General features: G+C 42.7%; 1 protein-coding gene across 1 annotated transcript in view; it reads right to left on the reverse strand.

Annotated features, from left to right (window-relative positions):
• Positions 1-22,445, reverse strand: part of sgsm2 (small G protein signaling modulator 2) — a 267,608-nt gene that overhangs the window by 62,577 nt on the left and 182,586 nt on the right. Inside the window, exons 3-7 of the mRNA XM_059973464.1 lie at positions 17,438-17,600; positions 14,504-14,662; positions 9,296-9,363; positions 7,181-7,326; positions 5,439-5,573 (exon numbers count right to left, since the gene is read on the reverse strand). Coding sequence (XP_059829447.1) covers positions 5,439-5,573; positions 7,181-7,326; positions 9,296-9,363; positions 14,504-14,662; positions 17,438-17,600 — 671 coding nt within the window. The remainder of the gene's footprint in view (positions 1-5,438; positions 5,574-7,180; positions 7,327-9,295; positions 9,364-14,503; positions 14,663-17,437; positions 17,601-22,445) is intronic.

Consider the following 22,445-nt stretch of genomic DNA (forward strand, 5'->3'; position numbering starts at 1 on the left):
GTGTCTCCAATCGCCTTTATACTGGTGTCTGTGGGAGGAGCCACAGGAGCAGTCAGTGGGGGGGGGGGGGGGCACGTGTCCAGACAGGTATATGTAGTTCACCACACTCCAGCGTGTTGTTGCTTTGACCCCAGCATCTGCAGTGTTCTTTGTGTTTACTCTGATCTTAACTGGCCACTTAGAATATAGAACAGTACTGGCCATACAGGTCCTTTGGCCCATGGGCATTGTGCTAACCTATGTAAACCCACTGAGAATCAGAATCAGATTTAATATCACTAGCACAAGTTGTGAAATTTAATCCCTACACAGCTCATAGCTCCACTCCCCCCCCACCATTTTTCTTACATCCTTTCAAGAGGCTCCTGACTGTCCCCGTTGTATCTGCCTTTACCACTGCCCCAAACAGTGCGTTTCATTCACTTACCACTCTCCGTGTAAAAAACCTACCCCTGACATCTCCAACTCAACTTTGCTGTGTTCATCATAAACAAAAGTCCTCTGGTTAAAACAAAACCTCCATATTGTTGTTAGCTGACAAGTCTCAGTGCATTACTGAGCATAGAAGATGCACTGAAATAAACTCTGCTGAACGAGACTTTTAGACAACACACTTTGCCACCCCCCCCACCCCGCAGATACCATTGGGACAACTGCTCGCTTGCTGCTCTCAGAACCAGCCCACCCGCCATCAGGGCCATATATACTGAAAGGAGCTGCAAAAAGGCCAGCAATATCATGAAGGATCCCGCTCACCCTGCGCAGGGACTGTTTTCCCCACTCAGGGAAGAGACCACACAGCATGCAGATTCAAAAACAGTTACTTTCCCGTGCCATCGGGCTGATCAATGCCGATATCTACTAACCCACCCTTCCAAAATGCCCAGAACCACTACATTACCATTTCCCGTCAAGAGTCGCCTTACGTAGAGATACTCCTATACCTAGCAGCACTTTATTTACATCGTTTATGTATTTTAGCTAATTTGTATTTATTATGTTTTTTAAAAATTTTGTACTTTATGCTTATTGTGTTTTTTAATGATCGCATCCGGAGTAACAATCACTTGTGTATTGACAAATGACTTTTAAGAGACATTTCTCTTATATTGTCAGTAACCACCCTGGCCACCAGAGGGAGCAAAATCAGGACAGACAAGAAAGAAGCAGGAAAGGACTGGATTGGGGCGCAAGCGTCCTCTTTTGCCTTTACTAACTTGAAATGTGCAGGTTCCAACATGGATAACAGCTCTTTGGTAACAGGGGTTGACAGTCCAGTATCACAGTCATTACAGAGCACATATTGTTTAATAACATCATTTTACCAGCTGCTGAAATAGATTTACTTCTCCCAAAGCTATGGATCTGAATCCAGAGAAAAGAAAATAGGCTGTCATCACAGAGCAGTACTAAGGGATTGCTATAACACATTTTGCATGCTGCCACTGATCAAGGACATCTTCAAAATGGAGGTCCCTCAAGAGGTGGCGTCCATTATTAAAACCCCTTACTATCAGGTATCTTTTCATTACCATCATCGGGAAGGTGGGACAGGAATCTGAAAACCCACATTCAATCAGAATCAGAATCAGACTTTAATCGCCAAGTACCTGTGCACATACAAGGAATTTACTTCCGGCAGATGTTGCATCTCTGCTCATAACAATAATAATGATAAATATAAATATAAATATAGATTATACATACAGGTAGTGCAATCCAAGTAATAGTTAGCCGACAGCTAACCGACAGTTAACTGTTCAGCAAAGTGACCGCAATAGGGAAAAAACTTCTCCAGTGCCTATTAGTCTTAGTCTGGAGGGATCTGAAGCGCCTACCAGACGGAAGCAGTTCAAACAGTCCGTGCGCAGGATGGGAGGAGTCCTTTATGATGTTCCCTGCCCTCTTCTTCAACCTGGAAGAGTACAGGTCCACAATAGAGGGCAGGGAGGCTCCAATGATGCGCTCGGCAGTCCTCACTGTGCGCTGTAGTCTGGTTCTATCCTGCTTGGTGGCGGCTCCAAACCGCACAGTGATGGTAATGTTTTAGTAACAGTGTCTTCCTCTCCACCGTCAGATTTCTGAACGCTCCGTGAACATATTCGCGTTATTTATTTATTTGTTTTAACTTTTTTTGTGTCTTGCATTGTACTGCGGCCACAAAATAACAAATTTCACAACATACGTAAAAGATAACAAACCTGATTCTGACTGCTTTAATCTGAAACCACATGTGCTGCTTCAAATGACTGCCGAAGATGTAATCGACTACTCTGAAGACAGTGGCATCTGACTGATAACTAAATCTCAATCTATTTTAATAATGTTATTTATTTAGGCATTATGACAAGTGTGCCACATCCCTCAAATATTCATACTGTCTGCACTTTTCATGCATTACCTGATTATGCTTCAATCCCTGTAAGACAGTTCAGTGAATCTTGGACAGGTATTGTTTAAAAGCAAGAAAATTCCCCTTGCTTCAGTACATTTAGGTAAGAGGAGATCTTTGGGCCATGGTCTGATATGGTGGGGAGGACTTGAAGGTAGAACAGCATAACTTCACATGAGATTTGCACAAGATGCCTCATGCAGGACTGAATGATTATTCAATACAGTACTCAATTGCTCTTAACGTTAAACTTCTTGTTCCTTCTGATTCATGTTATCAATTGTGACAAAGATTATTTGACTGAGTTTTGATATTTTTGAAATATGTCTGGCTGCATTCCAAAGCAATTTTGAGTTGATTAGACTGTCAGATCTTTCGATATTCACAAATGACAGAAACGATATATTTAGAATATTTTTAGATCCATATAGATTTAGATTCTCTCACAAATGTATTAACTGACAACATCATTTAATTTCTTCTCAAAAGGGCTTTGGAATACTTTGCAGAGCAAACACGCTATGGATTTAGAGTGAGCAGTTCCCTCGTACATGGTTCGCTAATTTGATATCTAATCACTATGGTCAGAGATATGAATTTGTGAGGAGGCACCGTTTAATGTACTTACATATATTTCTTCCACCTGCTAATTTATGATTGCTCATCTAATGACCAAGTTGCTCTGGTGCTAATCTAACAGTTTTGAATCATCATGGCTAACTATGAAACTGAACTCGGTAAATCTGGTAAGTTTATAGTCTAGTACCAGAAGCAAAGGCACAAGACTGTAGGACATTGGAGCAGTAATAGGCCATTTGGCCCATCGAGTCTGCAAACTATTCTATCATGGCTGATTTATTATCCCTCTCAATCTTATTCTCCTGCCTTCTCCCATAACCTTTGATACCCTGACTATCAAAGGGTATCAACCTCTTCCTTAAATATACCCAATAACTTATCAACTATCTGTGGCAATAAATTATACAGATTCACTGCCCTCTTGCTAAAGAAATTCCTCATCTCTGTTCTAAAGGGACATCCTTCTATTCAGAGGCTGTGTCCTCTGGTCCTAGACCCTCCCACTATTGGAAACATCTTCTCTACATCCTCTCTATCCACAATATTCGGTAGGTTTCAATGAAAGCTACCTTTCATTCTTCTAAACTCCAATGAACGCAGGCCCAGAGCCATCAAAACACACCAGCCAGCACAGTCATAAAAAAAAAACAAGCAGAAAACATTGAACAAAGCAGAAAGCAGATCAGGAGAGAAATTGAATTCATGTTTTGGGTTTATTCATTTTTCCTCAGAATTGATTTACTAATGTCCTTCCCTGGCAGATCTGGTTTAAGTACAACTTTAGCTTCACACTACACAGAGGACAACAGAGCTGACGGAAAGCTCAGAGTTGAGGGGAAATAATTACAGGCGAGAGCCCTTACTGTTGCATACTCAGGCACTTCTGCAGTGACAGCAATTTGTGGGTAAACGTTTACCCCTCAGACTTGATTACAAAAACTATACTGACACACTGCTAAATGCAAGACATTCTGCGGACGTTCCTCCTACAATCTGTGTGTGTTACTGAGACTCTGCTGAAGTCCTGTCTATCACCTTGACTTATGAGTCCTTTCGCAGGATTCTCTAAAGGTTAATTTGCAGGTTGAGTCTGCATTGAGGAAGGCAAATGCGATGTGAGCATTCATTTCAAGAGGAGTAGAATATAAAAGCAAGGATGTAACGTTGAGAATTTATAAAGCACTGGTGAGGTCTCACTTGAAGTATTGTGAGCAGTTTTGGGCTCCTTATCTTAGAAAGGATGTGCTGAAACTGGAGAGAGTTCGAAGGAGGTTCACAAAAATGATTCCAGGCTCGAACAGCTTGTCATATGAAGAGTGTTTGATGGCTCTGGGCCTGTATTCACTGGAATTCAGAAGAATGAGGTGTGACCTAACTGAAAACTGTCTAACAGTGAAAGGCCTTGAGGATGTTTCCTACAGTGACAGAGTCTAAGACCAGAGGACACAGTCTCAGAATAGTGGGGCGTCCTTTTAGAAAAGAAATGAGCAGGAGTTCCTGTAGCCAGAATGGTGAATCTGTGGAATTCTTTGCCACAGGCAGCTGTGAGGGCCAAGCAAGTCTGTATGTATATTTAAGGCAGAGGTTGATAGATTCTTAATTGGTCAGGGCATGACACGAGGAGAAGACAGGAGAGTGGGGCTGAGAGGAAAATTGAATCAGCCATGATAAAAAGGCGAAGCAGATTCAATGGGCCAAATGGCCTAATTCTGCTCCTATGTCTTATGTATACAGTATACAACCCTGAGGTTTGTCTTCCCCACAGATAGCTACGAAACAAAGAAAACCATGGAACTCATTCGCAGAAAAACATTAACCCCATCTCACCGAGTGCAAAACAAATCGTGCAAACGACAACAAAAAAAGACCTTTTCCATCCTTGTAATGTCAGTCTTTGAGGATGAAACTGGAATTATCTTCCTTTTCATTTTGTTTTAAATAATTCTGACCCCAGGTTACATCACTGGAGATGCGTCCCAGAACACGCTAGGATGTATCTCAGCATAATAAAGGTGATTAGAAGAAAGCATAAAGGATGTCAGGGGTAGGCTTGTTTACACAGAAAGTGGTGGGTGCATGGATCACCCTGACAAGGGATGGTGGTAAAGGCAGATACATTAGGGGCATTTAAGAGTCTCATAGATAGGCACATGGGTGAAAGAAAAATGGAGGGCTATGTAGGAGGAAGGATTAGATTCATCTTAGAGTAGGTTATAAGAGCCTATACTGTGCTGTAATGTTCTGTGTTCAAAACAGTTTGTCAAAGGATGTGACTGCAGTGATTGTAGGGCCGTAGCTGGTGTAAGTAACACTGCAGAAAGTAAAGGGTTACAATATTAGCCAGTAGCTATCATACAGCCCTTTCAACCTTTTCCAATACACTGGGCGCCACTGTAGCCTTTAGTGCTGACTTCGGTTATACACAACTGCTGAGGGCTTTATACTTTGCTTTCTGAACACTACTTACTGGCTGGACAAGAACATTGTTTTTCCCATACAGAAGATGTGTTCTGGAATTCTGATGTAACGACTCCACGTATTCCCTCGCCGAAGCAGCAAATTTATCTTCTGACATGCTTCCACTTGAGTGACGCTTCCTTATCTAGAAAATACAAATTCATCGGCATGATCGAACAAGAGATCCTCTGTGCATTCACAACCCTGATTCCTAATACTTCAACCCCACGGGGATTAGTCCCCCACGAGACCTCACCTGAAGTATCAGCACGGGTTTCTCAAAAAATATAAGGACAGCCTCAACGAAGCCCAATCCTTACCCAATATCCAACTATTGAGATTAGCTTTATCTATCACATATATATTGGAAAAATCCGGTGAAGTGAATTGTTTGCGTCAATGACCAACATGCATCCCGGATGTGCCGGGGTGGGGGAGGGGCAGCCTCAAATGTTGCCATGCTTCCAGCGTCAACAAACCATGCCTTTAACTACCCGTAACTCATACGTCTTTGGGCTGTGGGAGGAGACCAGAGCTCCCAGAGGAAGCCTTGCAGTCCCGGGGAGAACAAACCCCTCGTAGAGAGCGACAGTAACCTTACAGCCCGCGCTATGTTGGTGTTACGCTACCGTGCTGCCCTTCCATGATTGTATAGATCACAACGATTCTCCCAATCATACAGGCAAGGTGCTGGTCCTGATCATGATGAGCTAACATGATACCAGATACTGAATGTGTCAATGTTTTAGCTGCACAGCACATTTATAAGAAGGATCTTCTAATTCTAGTTCTAATACCGTATGTGAAAGCTAAGTGACCCACTCAATCCATTCTCATTAACCCTCTTCTCCCTGGCTATTTTTTCAACTGGTTCCATGTTCTTGGCTTTAAGCATCTGAAATGGAAACTACAAACTGCCTATAAATCTCAAATGAACCCACAAGTCTATTAAGTAACCTTGAACTCTTGTTGACTTGGTATATGACAAAGTATCTCCCCGCACTGGGACCATAGCCCTCCCATCCATGTGCCTGTCCTAATTTCTCTAAATGTTGAAATCAATCTCACATCTACCACTTCCACTTCGTTTCACACTCGCATCGCCCTTTGAATGAAGAAGTTCTCCTTAAACATTTTACCTTTCACCCGTGACCTCTAGGCTTGCCTTCACCATCCCATTAGGAATGTTGTTTATCTGTGCAAGAACAAGCTCAGAATCCTTTCGTGCATGGTGATTGAGCACAACAACCTAATCAGCATGTAGCAACACAGAAGATGCAAAAACGCACTCTTTTCCTTGAATAACTTGCGAAGTGGTTTTCCTTCCCAAGAGTCTTAGAACTCTACAGCACAGAAACAGGCCACTTAGTCTGTCTGCCGAGTCCCATCGACCTGCACCGGGACCACAACCCTCCATACCCCTACCATCCACGTATCTACCCAAATACCTCTAAATGTTAAAATCAAACTTGCATCCAACACATCCATTGGCACTCATTCAGTTCTGAGTGAAGAGGTACTCTCTCAAGCTTCCCATCAACATTTCAGCTTCCACCCTTAACCCACGACCTCTCATTGTGGTCTCAATCAAGTGGGAAAAGCCTGCTTCTATTTATTTCATCTATACCCCTCATAATTTTGTATCCGTTGATAACACCCCCCCCCATTCTCCTTCACTGTAGGAATTATAACATTTATTAGATTTATTAAAATACATGTATTAAACAGATTTTATACTAAGTTGACTCTTACACCGAGAGCCGGCCGTTTAGACGGGGAATCCTGGTGTCCATGTGCACCATGAATACGGTGCCTTTGGACCAATTCGTCAGCCGATGGGTCAGTCCAGTAATGGTCAGCAGTTTTAAGTTTTGTATATTCTAGTGCACAAGGCCCAACTGCAACAAAAAAACATAAATTATTTCTTTATAAAGCAAAATGGAAATGAAATGATAAGTGGTAAAAATATTCGATTTAGCCACGAGTGATAAAATTTGCTATTTCCATTTGCAAAATCACAATCTCTGTCAAATCTTATACATTCCTGCATTTGCCAGTCCAGCTGGAACTGGATTAAAGATTAAGGATTAGCTTTATTTGTCACATGAAAACATACAGCGAAATGTGGCGTTTGTGTCAACAAGCAACACAGTCCAAGGATGCCTGGGCAGCATGCGTTCATGTATTGGCACACTTCCAACGCCAATATAGCATAACCACCACTTACTAACTCTAACCCATACATCTTCTGGAAAGTGGGAGGAAACCAGAGCACCCAGAGGAAACCCACGTGGTTATGTGAAGAACATACACACTCTTTACAGGCAGTGACAGGAATTGATTCCCAATCTTCCATTTGCTGGCACTATAAAGCGTAATGCTAACTGCTATGCTACACTCTAAGGAGGTCTTGCTCGATGCACAAGTTCTGGTCATATTTTCTCCCACAGTACAAGTAACAAATATGTTGTGAAGTTGTGACATTCTCTGTTGAGAAGGCTCAGTTATTAAAAGGAAACCCTGATTTAGGCTTTGTGCTGAGAAGCTAATTCCCATCATCATCAGTCATACTAATAGGCAGGAGATCCACACAGGTAAGTCACTTTAAATAACGTCATTAGAGAAACTCTAGATTTGCCTCCTGCTGCCATTATACTGACAAATCCAATATGATGCTGAAACTTTAGATAGATTAAGGATCAAAAAAGAACGCAAATATATTGCAAGTAATAAGGGTTCACTAATTTAAGAAAGTAGTCATCAATCTTAGCACTCAATGCTAATTAGACTTCGTGTTCAGCCCTTGATGTGCACTGAATTCTGAAACTCTGTGATATCTACCCTGTAAGTACGCAGAACTTTGTGACATGGTGTCACCCCTAAGCTGATCTTCTTGTCAAAACTACTTTCACGATTCACTCCCACTAGCAGGGTTTTCCTCACCTTTGAAAAAAGTTGAAACTCTCCATTGGTAATATAATCCATCTGAGAGTTACGTGATTACTGGAACTTAAAGCTCACACTTACTCTAAAATGTTAATTTGAAACAGTGAATCTTCATCTGTTACTTATCAGTTATCCAGGTTCCAATACACTGGCATGGCTTGATGTGGACACAAGTTATCTCAAATCATGGACTCACTCTCATCTGTGCTGGTCACTTTCCACTGTTTATTGATTTTGTTTCACATATTTATACTATGGCTTGTTTTATTATAACAATGCCAGTCACATTATACTGTCTGACATAAGTATGCACCTCCGCACTTTATGCCAACCTGTCAATCTTCACCCACACAGGGACCTGTGTTAATATTATTTTGTGACAGAATGTGCTGGATTGTAACTATATGTGCTGTGTGTGACTATATGGCTTGTGCTTTTCACCTTGACCCCAGAGGAACGATGTTTAGTTTACAAGTATTTTTCTCTATGGTTAGAGTCATAGAAAAGTACAGAAACAGGACCTTTGGCCCATCTAGTCCATGCCAAACCATCGAAACTGCCTAATCCTATTGATCAGCACTGGGACTATAGCCCTGCATACCCCTACCATCTATGTACCTATCCAAACTATTCTTAATGACAATAAACTTGAACTTGACCTTGAATTCCAAATAAGAACATTGAGAATAATTTCCTTGCCTTACTTTTGCCTGAAGATCTATACCACTGCCTCTCCCTACCAAAATATTGTCCATTCTTGTAGGGCTGCACATCATTCATGTGACACTCTTACTCCACGAGGAGGAAGCAGCTGGAAAGAACTTTTAGACTGTACATAAACTCCTTGATTTTATTGTCATGAATAAAAGAAACTAGGCTACTTCATCTATGAGGAATTAAAAGATGAATTCAGAACCTTACCAAGCAGAGACGCTAGTATGGGTCCACAGACTGGATCTGCTATTAGAGCTTGCTTCTCATAATATTTACTAGAAGACACAAAACAACACAACTGTATTTAGAACATAGAACATTACAACACAATACAGCCCTTTGGATCGCAATGTTGTGTTGGCCTTTATACCTACTCTAAAATCAATCTAATCTTCCCTCCTATATATCACTCAATTTTTCTTTCATCCATGTGCCTACCTAAGAAAACCCTTAAATCTCTAAAATGTATCCACTTCTACTACCACCAACATCCCTCCCCCCCATACTTTCTTCCAATCACCTTCAAATCATGCCTCTCAATGTCCAACCCTATGTCCCCATCATGAGTGGTGGACACAGGTGAGGCTGGCTAACAAGGCTCTGGTGGAGTTGTACAGGCCAATCCCCTGGACAGTGGAGACAACAGGTCACAGAAACATTAATGAACTCCAACCATACCATTGACTTCAGAGGATGATGAAGATCGGAGGTCATCAATGGCCCTATGCTCCACCTGAGGGCTAAGGGGTCAAACCAAAACCTTCATATTATACCCCCTCATACTGGCCATTTCTGCCCTGGGAAGAAAGTCTCTTGGCTATCCATTCAATTTATGTCTCTTATCAACATCTACACCTCTATCACATCACCTCTCAGACTCTTTATACCTCCCTGAAGATATCAAGACCAATATCGCTGCCTCTCCCTCCCCTACCAAGATATTGTCCATTTAAGATGGTGACAAGTGGCTGCCTCTTTGAACTAATCTGCGAAAAACAGCTTAACCCCTCTCCTTAATGGCATTTTTGTTTTCCTTTTCAAGGTGGGTGGGGTTCTACAGAAGTCCTGATCTGCAATGGCACTCAAACTGTGTTTTTGTTTTACAGCAGATGAGCTCCAGTCCCTGGAACTTGTCAGCCGACCGTTTTCGACATGGGTTGGGAGATAGAGTCTCCAGGGTGCAGCCCTGAGGACGACTGATTTCAGGCTTGTGTTGTCAACTGAGGTGTCGCGGGAGGTGGAACATCAGGATTTCGCTGCAGTGGATGTATGGAAAAGCGACGTGGCCGACTGTAATATCGTAACAGCAATGGTCAGCCTCCCCTTCCACTGTAAAAATGGATGATATCTCTCTGTGCCTTGTTAGTGCATGAGAGAGAGAGAGGAGAGGGGGAGAGGGGGAGAGGGGGAGAGGGGGAGAGGGGGAGAGGGAGAGAGGGAGAGAGGGAGAGAGGGAGAGAGGGAGAGAGGGAGAGAGGGAGAGAGGGAGAGAGGGAGAGAGGGGGAGAGGGGGAGAGGGAGAGGGGGAGAGGGGGAGAGGGAGAGGGGGAGACAGAGAGAGAGAGAGAGAGAGAGAGAGAGAGAGAGAGAGAGAGAGAGAGAGAGACACACACACACACACACACTGTGGCATGTCAGACTATCGGGTAAACCACAGTTTTCGTTGACCGCGGATCACGGTCTCTCTTTGGGTGCTTTGCTGTCACTTGGTGGGTGGTAGGTGCTGATGCTTTTTGCTGAAGCGGGCTGGAGAGGAGGGGGGAGGTTCTTGCATTGATGCTTGCTGTTACTTCCGTGAGGGAGGGGGAGAGAGGAGCTTAGGGTTCTAACATGCTTCTGTCGTTTATTCTTGTGGGGTTCTTCAATTTTTCATGGATGTCTGCGAAGACAAGTATTTCAGGTTGTACACTGTATACATTCTCTGATAATAAAAGGAACCATTTGAACCTTCACATCATAGAGAAAAGCCCTAGCTTGCTCAACCTATCCTCATACGACATGCTCTCTTATCCAGGCAGCATCCTGGTAGATCTCCTCTGAACCCTCTCTAAAGCTTCCTCATCCTTCCTATAATGAGGCAACCAGAACTGAGCACAATATTCTAAGAGTGGTCTAATCAGAGTTTTACAGAGCAACATCGCCTCACATAGATATGACGTTTGTCAGCAGGATCATTTCCAAGAGATAAGGTCTTGGTTACGGTACGAGAGGTAGACCTAGAGCATGTGACAGGTGCCTCATGCCAGTACATGGGCAAACGAGGTTGTGATTATAGGTTATGGCTCTTTACCTGGTCAGTCCAGAGGGTGGAAGTGAAGTTGATTAAACAAATGGTGGTGGCAAATTGTTCAGGGGAAAGACAGGCAGGAACAGAACTTTGAGATGGGGATGAATGGTGACCAGCACTGGACAGAGCCAGGCCCCTCTTGTCTCCACTTTCGGGCAAGCCCGATTGTCTGACGATCTCCAGTGGGTCACCTGCAAGCAAGCATGGCTCCTGCACAGGGTTGTCTTAAATGTTCCATTTACAACAAAGGGGCCCAAATCATGCGCCAATGCGTCACGCACATTGTCGATGGGCCCTGCCCCCGTTCCAGGCATGGACAGAGTGGTTTAACCAATGCAGTATGTTGTGTATTTACAGTGCGGGTCATGGGCATTTGTCTTGCTGTATGGATGGCCAATGAACCTGTGCTGATCCAGGGTAACCCTACCCCAACTTGTTGAACTATACAGCCATCACTCAGTTGGATCCAGAAGGGAACAGAGACAATTCCACCTGGAATTTGCATTTTTGAATTATAAACCTTAAACACAGTGTGTGGCTGTGTGGACTCTGCACATTACAGTGATAGGCCTAAGCTAGAGGCCTCTAGTTCAATCCTAATTCACTCCCACAGAGTAGACTTGAAAAAGGGAGAGGGATTTTTAAAAAATGTCAATGTGGACAATCTTGCTTAAGTCTTGTAACAGCACCACTGTTAGACAACTGTTTGGTGTTGGTTTAAATTGGATTAAATTGAAATCTTAATTAATCATGACCACAACCAGTGCATCCCCAATACATCACTGGCACCAGCCTATCTGCCATCAAGGACCTAGTATATACAGAAAGGAGCCAGAACATCAATTTTATTTTTATTTTATTTAGAGATGCAGCTCGGGAACAGGCCCTTCCAACCCAATGAGCCCATGCCACCCAATTACACTCATTAACCCTCTAACCCACCTGTACGTCTTTGGACTGTGGGAGGAAACTGGAGCACCAGGAGGAAACCCACACGGTCAGGGGGAGAACGTACAACTCCGCACAGACAGCAGTGGGAATTGAATCTGGGTTGCTGGCACTGTAATAGTGTTATGATAACGCCACCCCAGCATGCCACCCTTGAAGAATCCCACCCACCCTGCTCATGGACTGTTTGTCCCACTCCCAGCAGGGAGGAGGCTACGTAGCGTCCACGCCAGGCCCACCAGACTCAAAAACAGTTACTTTCCCCAAGCAGCAAGACTGATCAAAACCTCCACACCACCCACACAATTACTTTATCATTTTCTGCTGTTCACCTTATATACAGACACTCTTGTGCCTAGTGTCACTTTATAGATGTACAATCTATCTATGCATACAAGCTGACTTATGCTTTAATATTTATTATGTCTTTTTAAAATTATTATTTTGTTATTTTGTGTGACACATTGGACCCAGTATTACAATCATTTTGTTATCCTTTACACTTGTATACAGGACGTGACTTTGAACAATTTTAAATCTTGAGTTAGGTATTGGATGTTTCCACCTCTTCTGATGGTTCGATGTACGGTACGTTTTCATTCTGTTTAAAACATCCATTTTAAAATAAAATTGTGTCTCCCCATTTAGATGCAAAAGTTTCAAACTCATAGTTGTAAGCCAACTTTGACACTACCTGACTGTAGGATCTATATAACAATTTAATATACTGGAACAGGACTGCACCTGCTTGTGAAGAGCTGCCTGAAGTGAACATCAATTGATCGATGTAAGACAGATGCCCTTATCTCAAGACTGCTTGTGCAGTTGGTCAATAGGTGCTGAAGCTTACATTACCTTCAGTCAGGTAAAAAAGGTGGCAAAATTGATATTGTTTAAAGCCATGTCCACACTAGACCGGATAATTTTGAAATCGCCGGTTTTGCATAAAAACGATAGGTGTCCACACTAGGCGCTTTAAAAAATATCTCTGTCCACATTGAAACGGAGATTTCAGCGAATTTCCTCCTACTGCGCATGCGCAGGACACATCTACCGAAAACAATCAACATGTTTGGTGTCGAATCTCTCTGTGAAAGACGGTGCGTGTTTGTTCAGTTCCAGACCAGAAAAACTTAAACGACGGACAGCTGTTGGCTTTCGTGCAGGAAGACTTAAAAGTAAAAAAAAACACAAATACTGGAGTGTATGGAGGCAACTGCCAGGGAGTTCACGGACAGTATGACCAGGTTGATGACGAACATTGAAATACTGACGAACTCTGTTGCATTAATAAAGCCCCTTGCTAAATGTATAAAACATGTCTGCATCAGTGTTATCTTGTATTTCCATACAATGTTACATTAGGCTGTTACACGTCTATTGTAAGAGAAGTACTTGTATAAATAGGTAAGCCACCTTCATACAAGCAAGGACAGAAATCAGGGCAAAGTGAGTATATTTATTTATTCAGTGGGTTATGGGTCAAAGTATTTAGTGAGTACATTTCTAACTCTTCTGGCTTCAGTCTTGTTGCTGTCTGTTCTGAAATAGTTAGGTTGTGTTCAAGAAAACAATGAAATTGTCATAATCTGTTCCGGCAAGTCATGACAGCATTTACAGATTTCTCCGGTTACCCCGTCCACACTGATCTGCCCAAGCAGCGTTTTCAAAATTACACACCCTGGAGAATGTTTCTGAAAATCTCTGGATTCGGGGGACAAAAACGCCATTTTAGTGTGGACGAAGAATAAAAACGAAGAGAAAAGGCTTTGGTTATGGATTTATCTGGTGTAGTGTGGACGTAGCCTAAGGGGCCAACTATCTTGCACCAGGTCCACTTGCATAAATGACATTTAAAAGAGCTGCTAAAGGAAGCTCATATAATAAATGTTTTGATGGATATTTGGTTAGAGATAAGGCTTGGTAACAGACCTTTCCAACCCAATGAATCACACTGCCCAGCAACACCCACGTAATTAATCAACCCACTAACCCGTATGTTATTGGACTGTGGGAGGAAACCAGAGCACCTGGAGGAAACTCATGCTGTCATGGGGAGAACGTACAAACTCCTTACAGACAGTGGTGGGAATTGAACCCGAGTCACTGGCGCTGTAACAGCGTTGTTCTAACAACTACGCTACCGTGTCACCCTTAATATCTTCATATTGGAATCCTACCTGGAGTTATCAACAATGTACTGAACGATTTTATCCAGAACCTTCTCAAATAAGGCTGTGCGCACCCAGATATGCTTGATAGCTTGAGGTGTCAAGGTTGGAGTCTTGGATACCGATCCCTGTCTCTTCAGCGATTCTTGTCCGTTGGAGGCATTTTTCCTGCCATATGTACACAAATGCATGAGATTTTAAAGCTCAAAAAGGAAATCAGTATCCTGGTTAGAACATGTTATAATTTATTCATTACTTGTGAAAAACAGTTACAACATTATCCCGTTTATGCAGGAGGGCCCGAGGTAGAGAAATATCAAAAAGCCTGATGGCACATTGGCCTTGGGACTCTAATGGGATTTCAGGTTTGCAACACTTGTATAATGGCTGAGCTGAACCGGAACAGTCTGGAGTAATTTATATGTCTGGATACCATATCACAAAAAGGATTTATTGGTCCTGGAAGGGGCAAAGAACAGATTCCAGAGTAGAGTTGAGCTCCAAAGATTGGATTATATGACTGATCACACAAAACTAGATTCATAATTTCTTAATATAGATTTATAATCTCTTAATACAGAAGACAATTGGGGAAATTGAATTATGGGCTGCATGTAGATTGACTGTGGGCAAAGCTAAGGTCAGATCCAGTGAACTGGAGCCCTGGTGATGTAGTATGGTCATGGTGGCACGGGTGGGGTGGGGGGGGTATGAGTCAGATTGAGGCCCAGGCCCGAGAACGAGGAATGAGCTGGACATGGGGCTGCATCAAAGCAGCTGGGCCCGGGCTGAGAGCAAGAAGTGAGGCGAGGATTGGCCATTGCTGGAGCAGACGCGGGACTGGATCGAGGCGGCAGAGTCTAGGACCAAGAGTGAGGAACGAGCCGATGTTTGGCAGATTTAAACACCCGGCCAGATTGAAAAGATCAGGGTATCGGTGCCAGGGGTGAGGGATAGGCCGGTGTTCAGCTCATTGCTCCAAGAGGTTTACTCTTGCCTCTGTGCTGAGCTGACTCTGTGGCTGTGGCCTGCAACCAACGGCTGTGGACTCACTTTCATGGAGTCTGTGGTTCATGCTCCGAAGGTCACTTGTTTCCTTTTTATTGTTTGCGTGATTTGTTCTTTTTTTCTCACATTGGGTGTTTGATGGTCTTTACTGTGTGGGTTTTTATTTAAATGGGTTCTATTTGTTTTGCGGCTGCCTGTAAGACAACGGATCTCGAGGTTGTACAGTATATAGTATACATACTTTGATGATAAATGCACTTTGAAATTCGGCAGAGCTGTTTCCGGTGGTGGGGAGGTAACGATAGACACTTGAGTTACCGTCTCAAACACAGGAGGAATGGTAAATGCTAAAGGGTTGAATTACCCATCTTGTGCTTAATTACAGCAGAAATTAAAAATGAGAAAGAATACCATGAGAAAGATCTATTACACAAAGCTGAGAAATTAAACATTCAAATAATACATTTGATTAGATATACACAAGAGATTATGTAGATTGAATTGAATTGACTTTATTTCTTACATCCTCCTCACATGAGGAGTAATAATCTTTACATTACTTCTCCATCTGAATGTTCAATGTGCAGGTTATAGTAATTTGTAATAAACACTATGTTAAGTAAGATATACAACAGGACAGACAATATAGCTTGGAAATACAGTTGTGTCAGTGTGAATTAACCAGTCTGATGGCCTGGTGGAAGAAGCTGTCCTGGAGCCTGTTGGTCCTGGCTTTAAAGCTGCAGTCTTGTTTCCGGATGACAGCAGATGGACCAGTTTGTGGTTGGGGTGACTCAGGTCCCCAGTGATCCTTCGGGCCCTTTTCAGCATCCTTCAATGCTGGAAGTCCAGAATAACACACACAAAATTCTGGAGGAACTCAGCAGGTCAGGCAGCAGATAGGAAAATAAACAAAGTCGAGACTCTTCATCGGGACTGGAAAGGAAGAGGAGAGACTCCAGAATAAAAAGATTGTGGAGGGTGGGGGGGGGGGGTGGTAGACAGAGGACAAGCTGGAAGGTGATAGATGAAGCCAGGCGGATGGGGGAAGGTGAATGAAATAAGAAGCTGGGAGACGATTAAGTGGAAAAGGCAAAGGGCTGGAAAAGAAGGAATCTGATAGGAGAGGAGAGTGGATCATGAGAGAAAGGGAAGGAGGAGGGGACCCAAGGGAGTGAAAAGGCAGGTGAGAAGAAGTAAAAGGTCTGTGGGAAATAGAGGTGGGGGAGGGGTTGAAATTTGTTCACCAGAAGGAGAAATCAATATTCATACCATCAGGTTGGAGGGTACCCAGACGGAACATAAGGTTCCACCCTGATCTTGGCACAAGAGAGGCCCATGGACTGACATGTTGCAACAGGAATGGGGATCGGTATTTATTAATCAGACTCCAGCTCTTTGTGTTCCTGGTTACTGCTCTCCAGCATCTGTCTCCAACCTTCACCTTCCTCGCTCTTCCCCCACCCTGCCCCTCAATTTTTCTTCCCTCTGCTTGTCTTCCTTCACCTCTCATTCACACGCCTCTGTCTCCCAATGCCACCTGGGGCAACTTCGTACCCTTCAGTCCACCAGTCACCTCGATCTCATTTGCCACCTTCTCCTCTTTGTGCTGGCCTCCTCACCTCTCCAACCTCTGTTCTGATGCAGAGTTACAACCTGAAAAGACAACAATTCCTTTCCTCCCCCTGATACTGAGTTCTTCCAGCAGGTTGTTTGTTGGACCTTCTCCCATGACCGTGTGGTTTTCCTCCAGGTGGTCTGCTTTCCTCCCATATTCCAAAGACATATGGGCTAGTAAGTTACAGGCATGCTAATGTTGGTGCTGGAAGCATGCTAACACTTGCAAGCTGACCCCAGTACATCCTCAGACTACACATTAATTGTACATTTTGACATTCATGTGACAGATAAAGCCAGTCAGAGAGTCCCACTTACTTGTTATCCGCCAGATGCTGTAGTTCCTGAACCTTGGCGCACAGCTCTCCGGCTACAGGGTAGGTTTTCCCAACTTTTGTGAAGAGTGCCGCCACTTTGTCGCTCCGCAGAAAGCCGGCGGCACGGCGCTTCAGCATGTAGAGCAGGCAGGCCTCAACAACGGCTGCAAGGAGAAGAGAGAGAGTTTGTTAGGCTTCTGCAATTGTTCCAATTGTCACATTAAGGAGGCACTTCCTTGAGGAAATCGGAAGGTGCAACACACACAAAATGGTGGAGGAACTCAACAGCTCAGGCAGCATCTATGGAGGGGAATAGATGGTCGATACTTTGGGCTAAGATTCTAGGTGAGGGGGAAGGTAGCTGGGTGGGGGAGGGAGGATGAAGGAGCTGGGAATTGATAAGTGGAAGGGGTAAAGGGCTGAAGAATGAAGGAATCTGACAGCAGAAGAGAAAGGAAAAGAGGAGGAGGGTCACAAAGGGTGAGGAGAAGAGAAAGGGTAAGAGAGAACGGGGAATGCAGAAAGGCAGGCATTTCCCCCCTCAGTTAGTTTCACTTAAAACTTGCCAGCTTATACTCCTCCCCCTCCTCCCACCTTACTATTCTTCCCCTTTCCAGGCCTGATGAAGGGTCTTTGCCTGAAACATCGACTGTTCATTTCTCTCCATAGGCGCTGCCTGACCTGCTGAGTTCCTCTGGCATTCTGTTACTCTGGATTTCAAGCATCTTTAGAATCTCTTGTGGTTTATTAATTGGAAGTTGTGCTTATTTTGTTTGTGACCTGTTTGCTCGCTACCTACACGCTACACACACAAAATGTACATGTCTGCATTTCAGAACACACAAGCAATATGAAGCATTAATAGCATTGGAATGTTTTCTCAAATCAAGCTTCCAAGATGATTCACAACTCATTCATGGCTCCTCCTTTGCCAAGTATTTTCTATAAACTGCAGTCGTGCAGCACCCAAAAACAAATTCCACGATTTTCCACATTTGCCTTACAATTTAAACTCAATACTGAAATATAACATAAACAGTGTTGGAAAAAAAAAATCCACTTCCAGACGTACCTGACTGATAGTAAGAAAGTTCGGTCAGAGTTTAGATTTCGGTGAAAGGAAAATGGCTTTTAATCCTTCTTCCAAATCATCATGACTTGAAAAATAAGATTTGCATTTACTTACCAGGTCTTGCACATCGTCCCTGAATAACTTACAGCAAATTCAGAACTTTTGAAATAAACTCCTTGAACTGCCAGCATAGATTTTTATGCTCTACATTTGGAGGTGTGAGAGTGCTACTGACAGAAAGCAGTGAGTCCAGAATAATTGGATTAAGATGCATTAAGGTTGTTCTAAGGAATGAAATGATTGCATCTCTTCAATTCTGTCTTTATGGTGATTACTGGACAAAACAGCAATGCATGTGAAAAACAGCATCACTAAGTGTTTCAGAAAGCTCAATCATATCTCCTAATTTTGTATTAGATACTTCAGACCCATGCTCAACTTTCTAAATATTAAGCATGCACTGTCTGTATTTCAGCAATGGATTAGAAATGGACACATTACTGAATCAGGTTATTAAGAATGTTCATTTTTCTGTTTGGTACTGTTTTATCAGTTTAGTTATATTGCAACAAATGCACTTTGAAAGTACTTCAGCAGGACTATAGTATTTTGAAATACATTGAGTTCAAGTCTAATATAATGCATAGTCTTTCAATTCTAGACTATTCTCTTTAAAATTCATTAAACTTATTTTAAATTGTCACTGCATAGTACAAAAAATATATTTTGTAGACATCATCAGGATCTTTTTTATTCTCAGAATCAGATTTAATAGCTAAAATATTCTAATATTTTAAAGTTATTTAGAAAATTCATTAATTACATGTAACTGTACTTAGAAAATAAGTATTCTAAAAATGGTTCAACATAAATTCTGATAACAGGTAAAATAATTCCTCACACAGATGACATCTTTAACCCCATCTTAAACGTTTCATTTCTCTTAAATTAACAGCCTACTTGAAACAAAATCAAATTGTTAAGGGGATGATAGTTATGTCATTGGACCACTAGCCTAACATTAGGTCTCTTTGCATATCGAATCTATTTGGTTTCTCTGGTATTTTGTGCGTGTGATGCTTGGGATACTCTGATAAGATGTGAAAGGCTCTAGCGGAATTCCTGTCTTCATTTAGTTTACTCCTGACAAAGCCAAAAACAAAATGGAGATGCTGTAGATGACCTCTCCACATCCATCAGCGATTCTTTGGGGTGAAGGAGGATGAGGTGACCTGATAGAGGTGTACAAGATGATAAGGGGCATAGATTAAGATTTTCCAGAGAGGTTTTCCCAGGGAGGGAGTAGCTAACCAAGAGGCCATACCATGAGGTGGCACAGTAGTGTAGTGGTTAGCACAACACTTCACAGTACAGGTAGCCGGGGGTTCAATTCCTGCTGCTGCCTGTGAGGAGTTTTATGTTCTCCCTGTGACCGTGTAGGTTTCCTCCCACAGTCCAAAGACATACTGGCTGGTAGGTTAATTGATCATTGTAAATTGTTTCATGATTAAACTCAGATTAAATCCAGGGATTGCTGGGTTGAGTGGCTGGTTTGAAGGGGCAGAGAGGTCTATTCTGTGCTGTATCTCAATAAAAAAACCCTTAATTTTAAGGAGATTGTGCAAGATATGAGGGTATGTCAGAGGTAATTTTATTTTTTAAAGGGAGAGTGGTGGGTGCATGGATGGGCCTGTTAGGGATGGTGGTAGAGGCAGATACATTAGGGACATTAAGAAACTCTTACATAGGCACTTGGATGACAGAGAAATGGAAACTATGTAAGGAAGGGAGGGCTAGATTGACTTTAGAGTAAGTTAGAAGTTTGGTGCAATATCATGGGCCAAAGCTTCTGTACTTCAATGTTCTATGCTGTCACCTAAGATGGAAGGCATTGATATAATCACATTTTTATTATTAAAGGATCAATTTACAAGACTAAATGAACTCTCATTTAGACTAGTTATTGCCATGCTGTTCAGTTCACAGATCCTATTATTGTAATTAGTATTGTATGAATCCAGGTGATGTTGCAAAGACAAATGCCTTTTCAGGAGAATTGAATAGTGGCGAGGCAGCGAGCTCTCAATTGCCTTTACAGCCTTCCTGCTTTTTGAGAATCAGGTTTAAAATCACTGGCATATGTCGTGAAATTTGCTGTTTTGCAGCAGAACTACAGTGCAATACATAATAATAAAAAACTATAAATTACAGTAAGTATATATAAAAATTAAATAAGCGGTGCAAAAAGGATGAAAAAAGTGAGGTAGTATTTATGGATTCATTGTTCATTCAGAAATCTGATGGAGGAGATTATTTAAATTTATAGTATTTATCTTAAGATCTAAAATTAACTGGTGGTGGTGGCATCTGTCAGTCTCGAGAGACCATGGATCTGCGCCTGGAGTTTCCAGGGCTCAGGCCTGGGCAGGGTTGTATGGGAGACCGTTGCCCAAGCTGCAGGCCTTCCCCTCTCCACGCCACTGATGTTGTCCAAGTGCAGCTTGGCACTGGTAACATCGCAGAGCAATGTGTTGTTAAGTGCCTTGCTAAAGGACCTTCAGGTTACTAGTCTGATGCCTTGCCCACTAGGCCACGTGCCAACACAAAATTAACTAGAATCTGTGCTAATCTGCAGCTAATTAAACTACCAGTACAACTTTTTTCTACCTCTGCCTATAATGTTCCTGCCTTAAAGAAGTATTGAATTACAGGCAGTCTTACTCGACCTGAGCACTGCCTGTACTTAAAAAGAACAATTTTCCTGTTAAGAGCAAGATGATCACAGGCAATTTCTGTTGTTCAGCACCAGGCAGGTCCCAAGGGTGTTGGATTAGAGTGTTCCAACCTGTACCATCAAAGCTGTAGTATATACCTGTACCATCAAAGCTGTAGTATATACCTGTACCATCAAAGCTGTAGTTATTTTTCGCTGTTTGCCAATTTTCAGCCCATTTTCCAGCTGGCCTAGGTCCCGCTGCAAGTTTTGATTGTCTTTCTCACGGTCCACTACACCACCCTCCGTCTTGGTGTCATGCACAAATTTGCCAATCCCATTTACCACAGTGTCATCCAGATGATTGATATAGGTGACAAACAACAATGGACCCAGCACCGATCCCTGTTGCACACCACTAGTCACAGGCCTTGTCAGAGAGACAACCATCTAGCTACAACCACTCTCTAGTTCTTCTGTGATGATATATACAGACACACACACATCATATAATATAAATTATAATATGTAATTAAGTTAAATAAGTACTGCAAAAAAAGAGAAGGATAAAAGTGAGTTAGTGTCATGGGTAGGTTTATTGTTGATTCATAAATTTGACTATGGAGGGGAAGAAGCTATGCCTAAAACACTGAGTGTGTGTCTTCAGGTTCCTGTCCCTCCTCCTCAATAGTAACAATGAGAAGAGGGCATGTCCTCGGTGAACTAGTCACCTCTCATCCTCCTTCACTCCAAAGAATCTCTGATGGACGTGGATAGATCATCTACAGCAGGGGTTCCCAGCCTGGGATCCATGGACCCTTTAGTTAAAGGTCGGGGTCCGTGGCATAAGAAAAGGGTTGGGAACCCTTGATCTCCATTTTGTATTTGGCTTTGTTATCAGAGGACTAAAGGAAGACAGGAATTTGGCGCCATCTTGTATGTCCTCCCCATGGAATGTGTGGGGTTTCCCCGAGTGTTCCAGTTCCTTCTCACAGAACAAAGACCTATTGGGTTGGTTAATTGGTCATTGTAAATTGTCCTGTGATTGGATTAGGGCTAATTATGTAGCAGAGTCTACTCCGCGCTGTGTCATTAAATAAAATAAACCCTTTCTAAAGCTTTCCCCTCCTTCCAACTAGAACTGATCACAAAATAGCTTGAAACCCCTGGCAATATGCTTGTAAATCTCTTCCTCGCTTACAAGCTATTACATCCTTCCGATAA

The sequence above is a fragment of the Hypanus sabinus genome, chromosome 6 (assembly GCF_030144855.1).
Source record: "Hypanus sabinus isolate sHypSab1 chromosome 6, sHypSab1.hap1, whole genome shotgun sequence".
Lineage (NCBI taxonomy): Eukaryota > Metazoa > Chordata > Chondrichthyes > Myliobatiformes > Dasyatidae > Hypanus > Hypanus sabinus.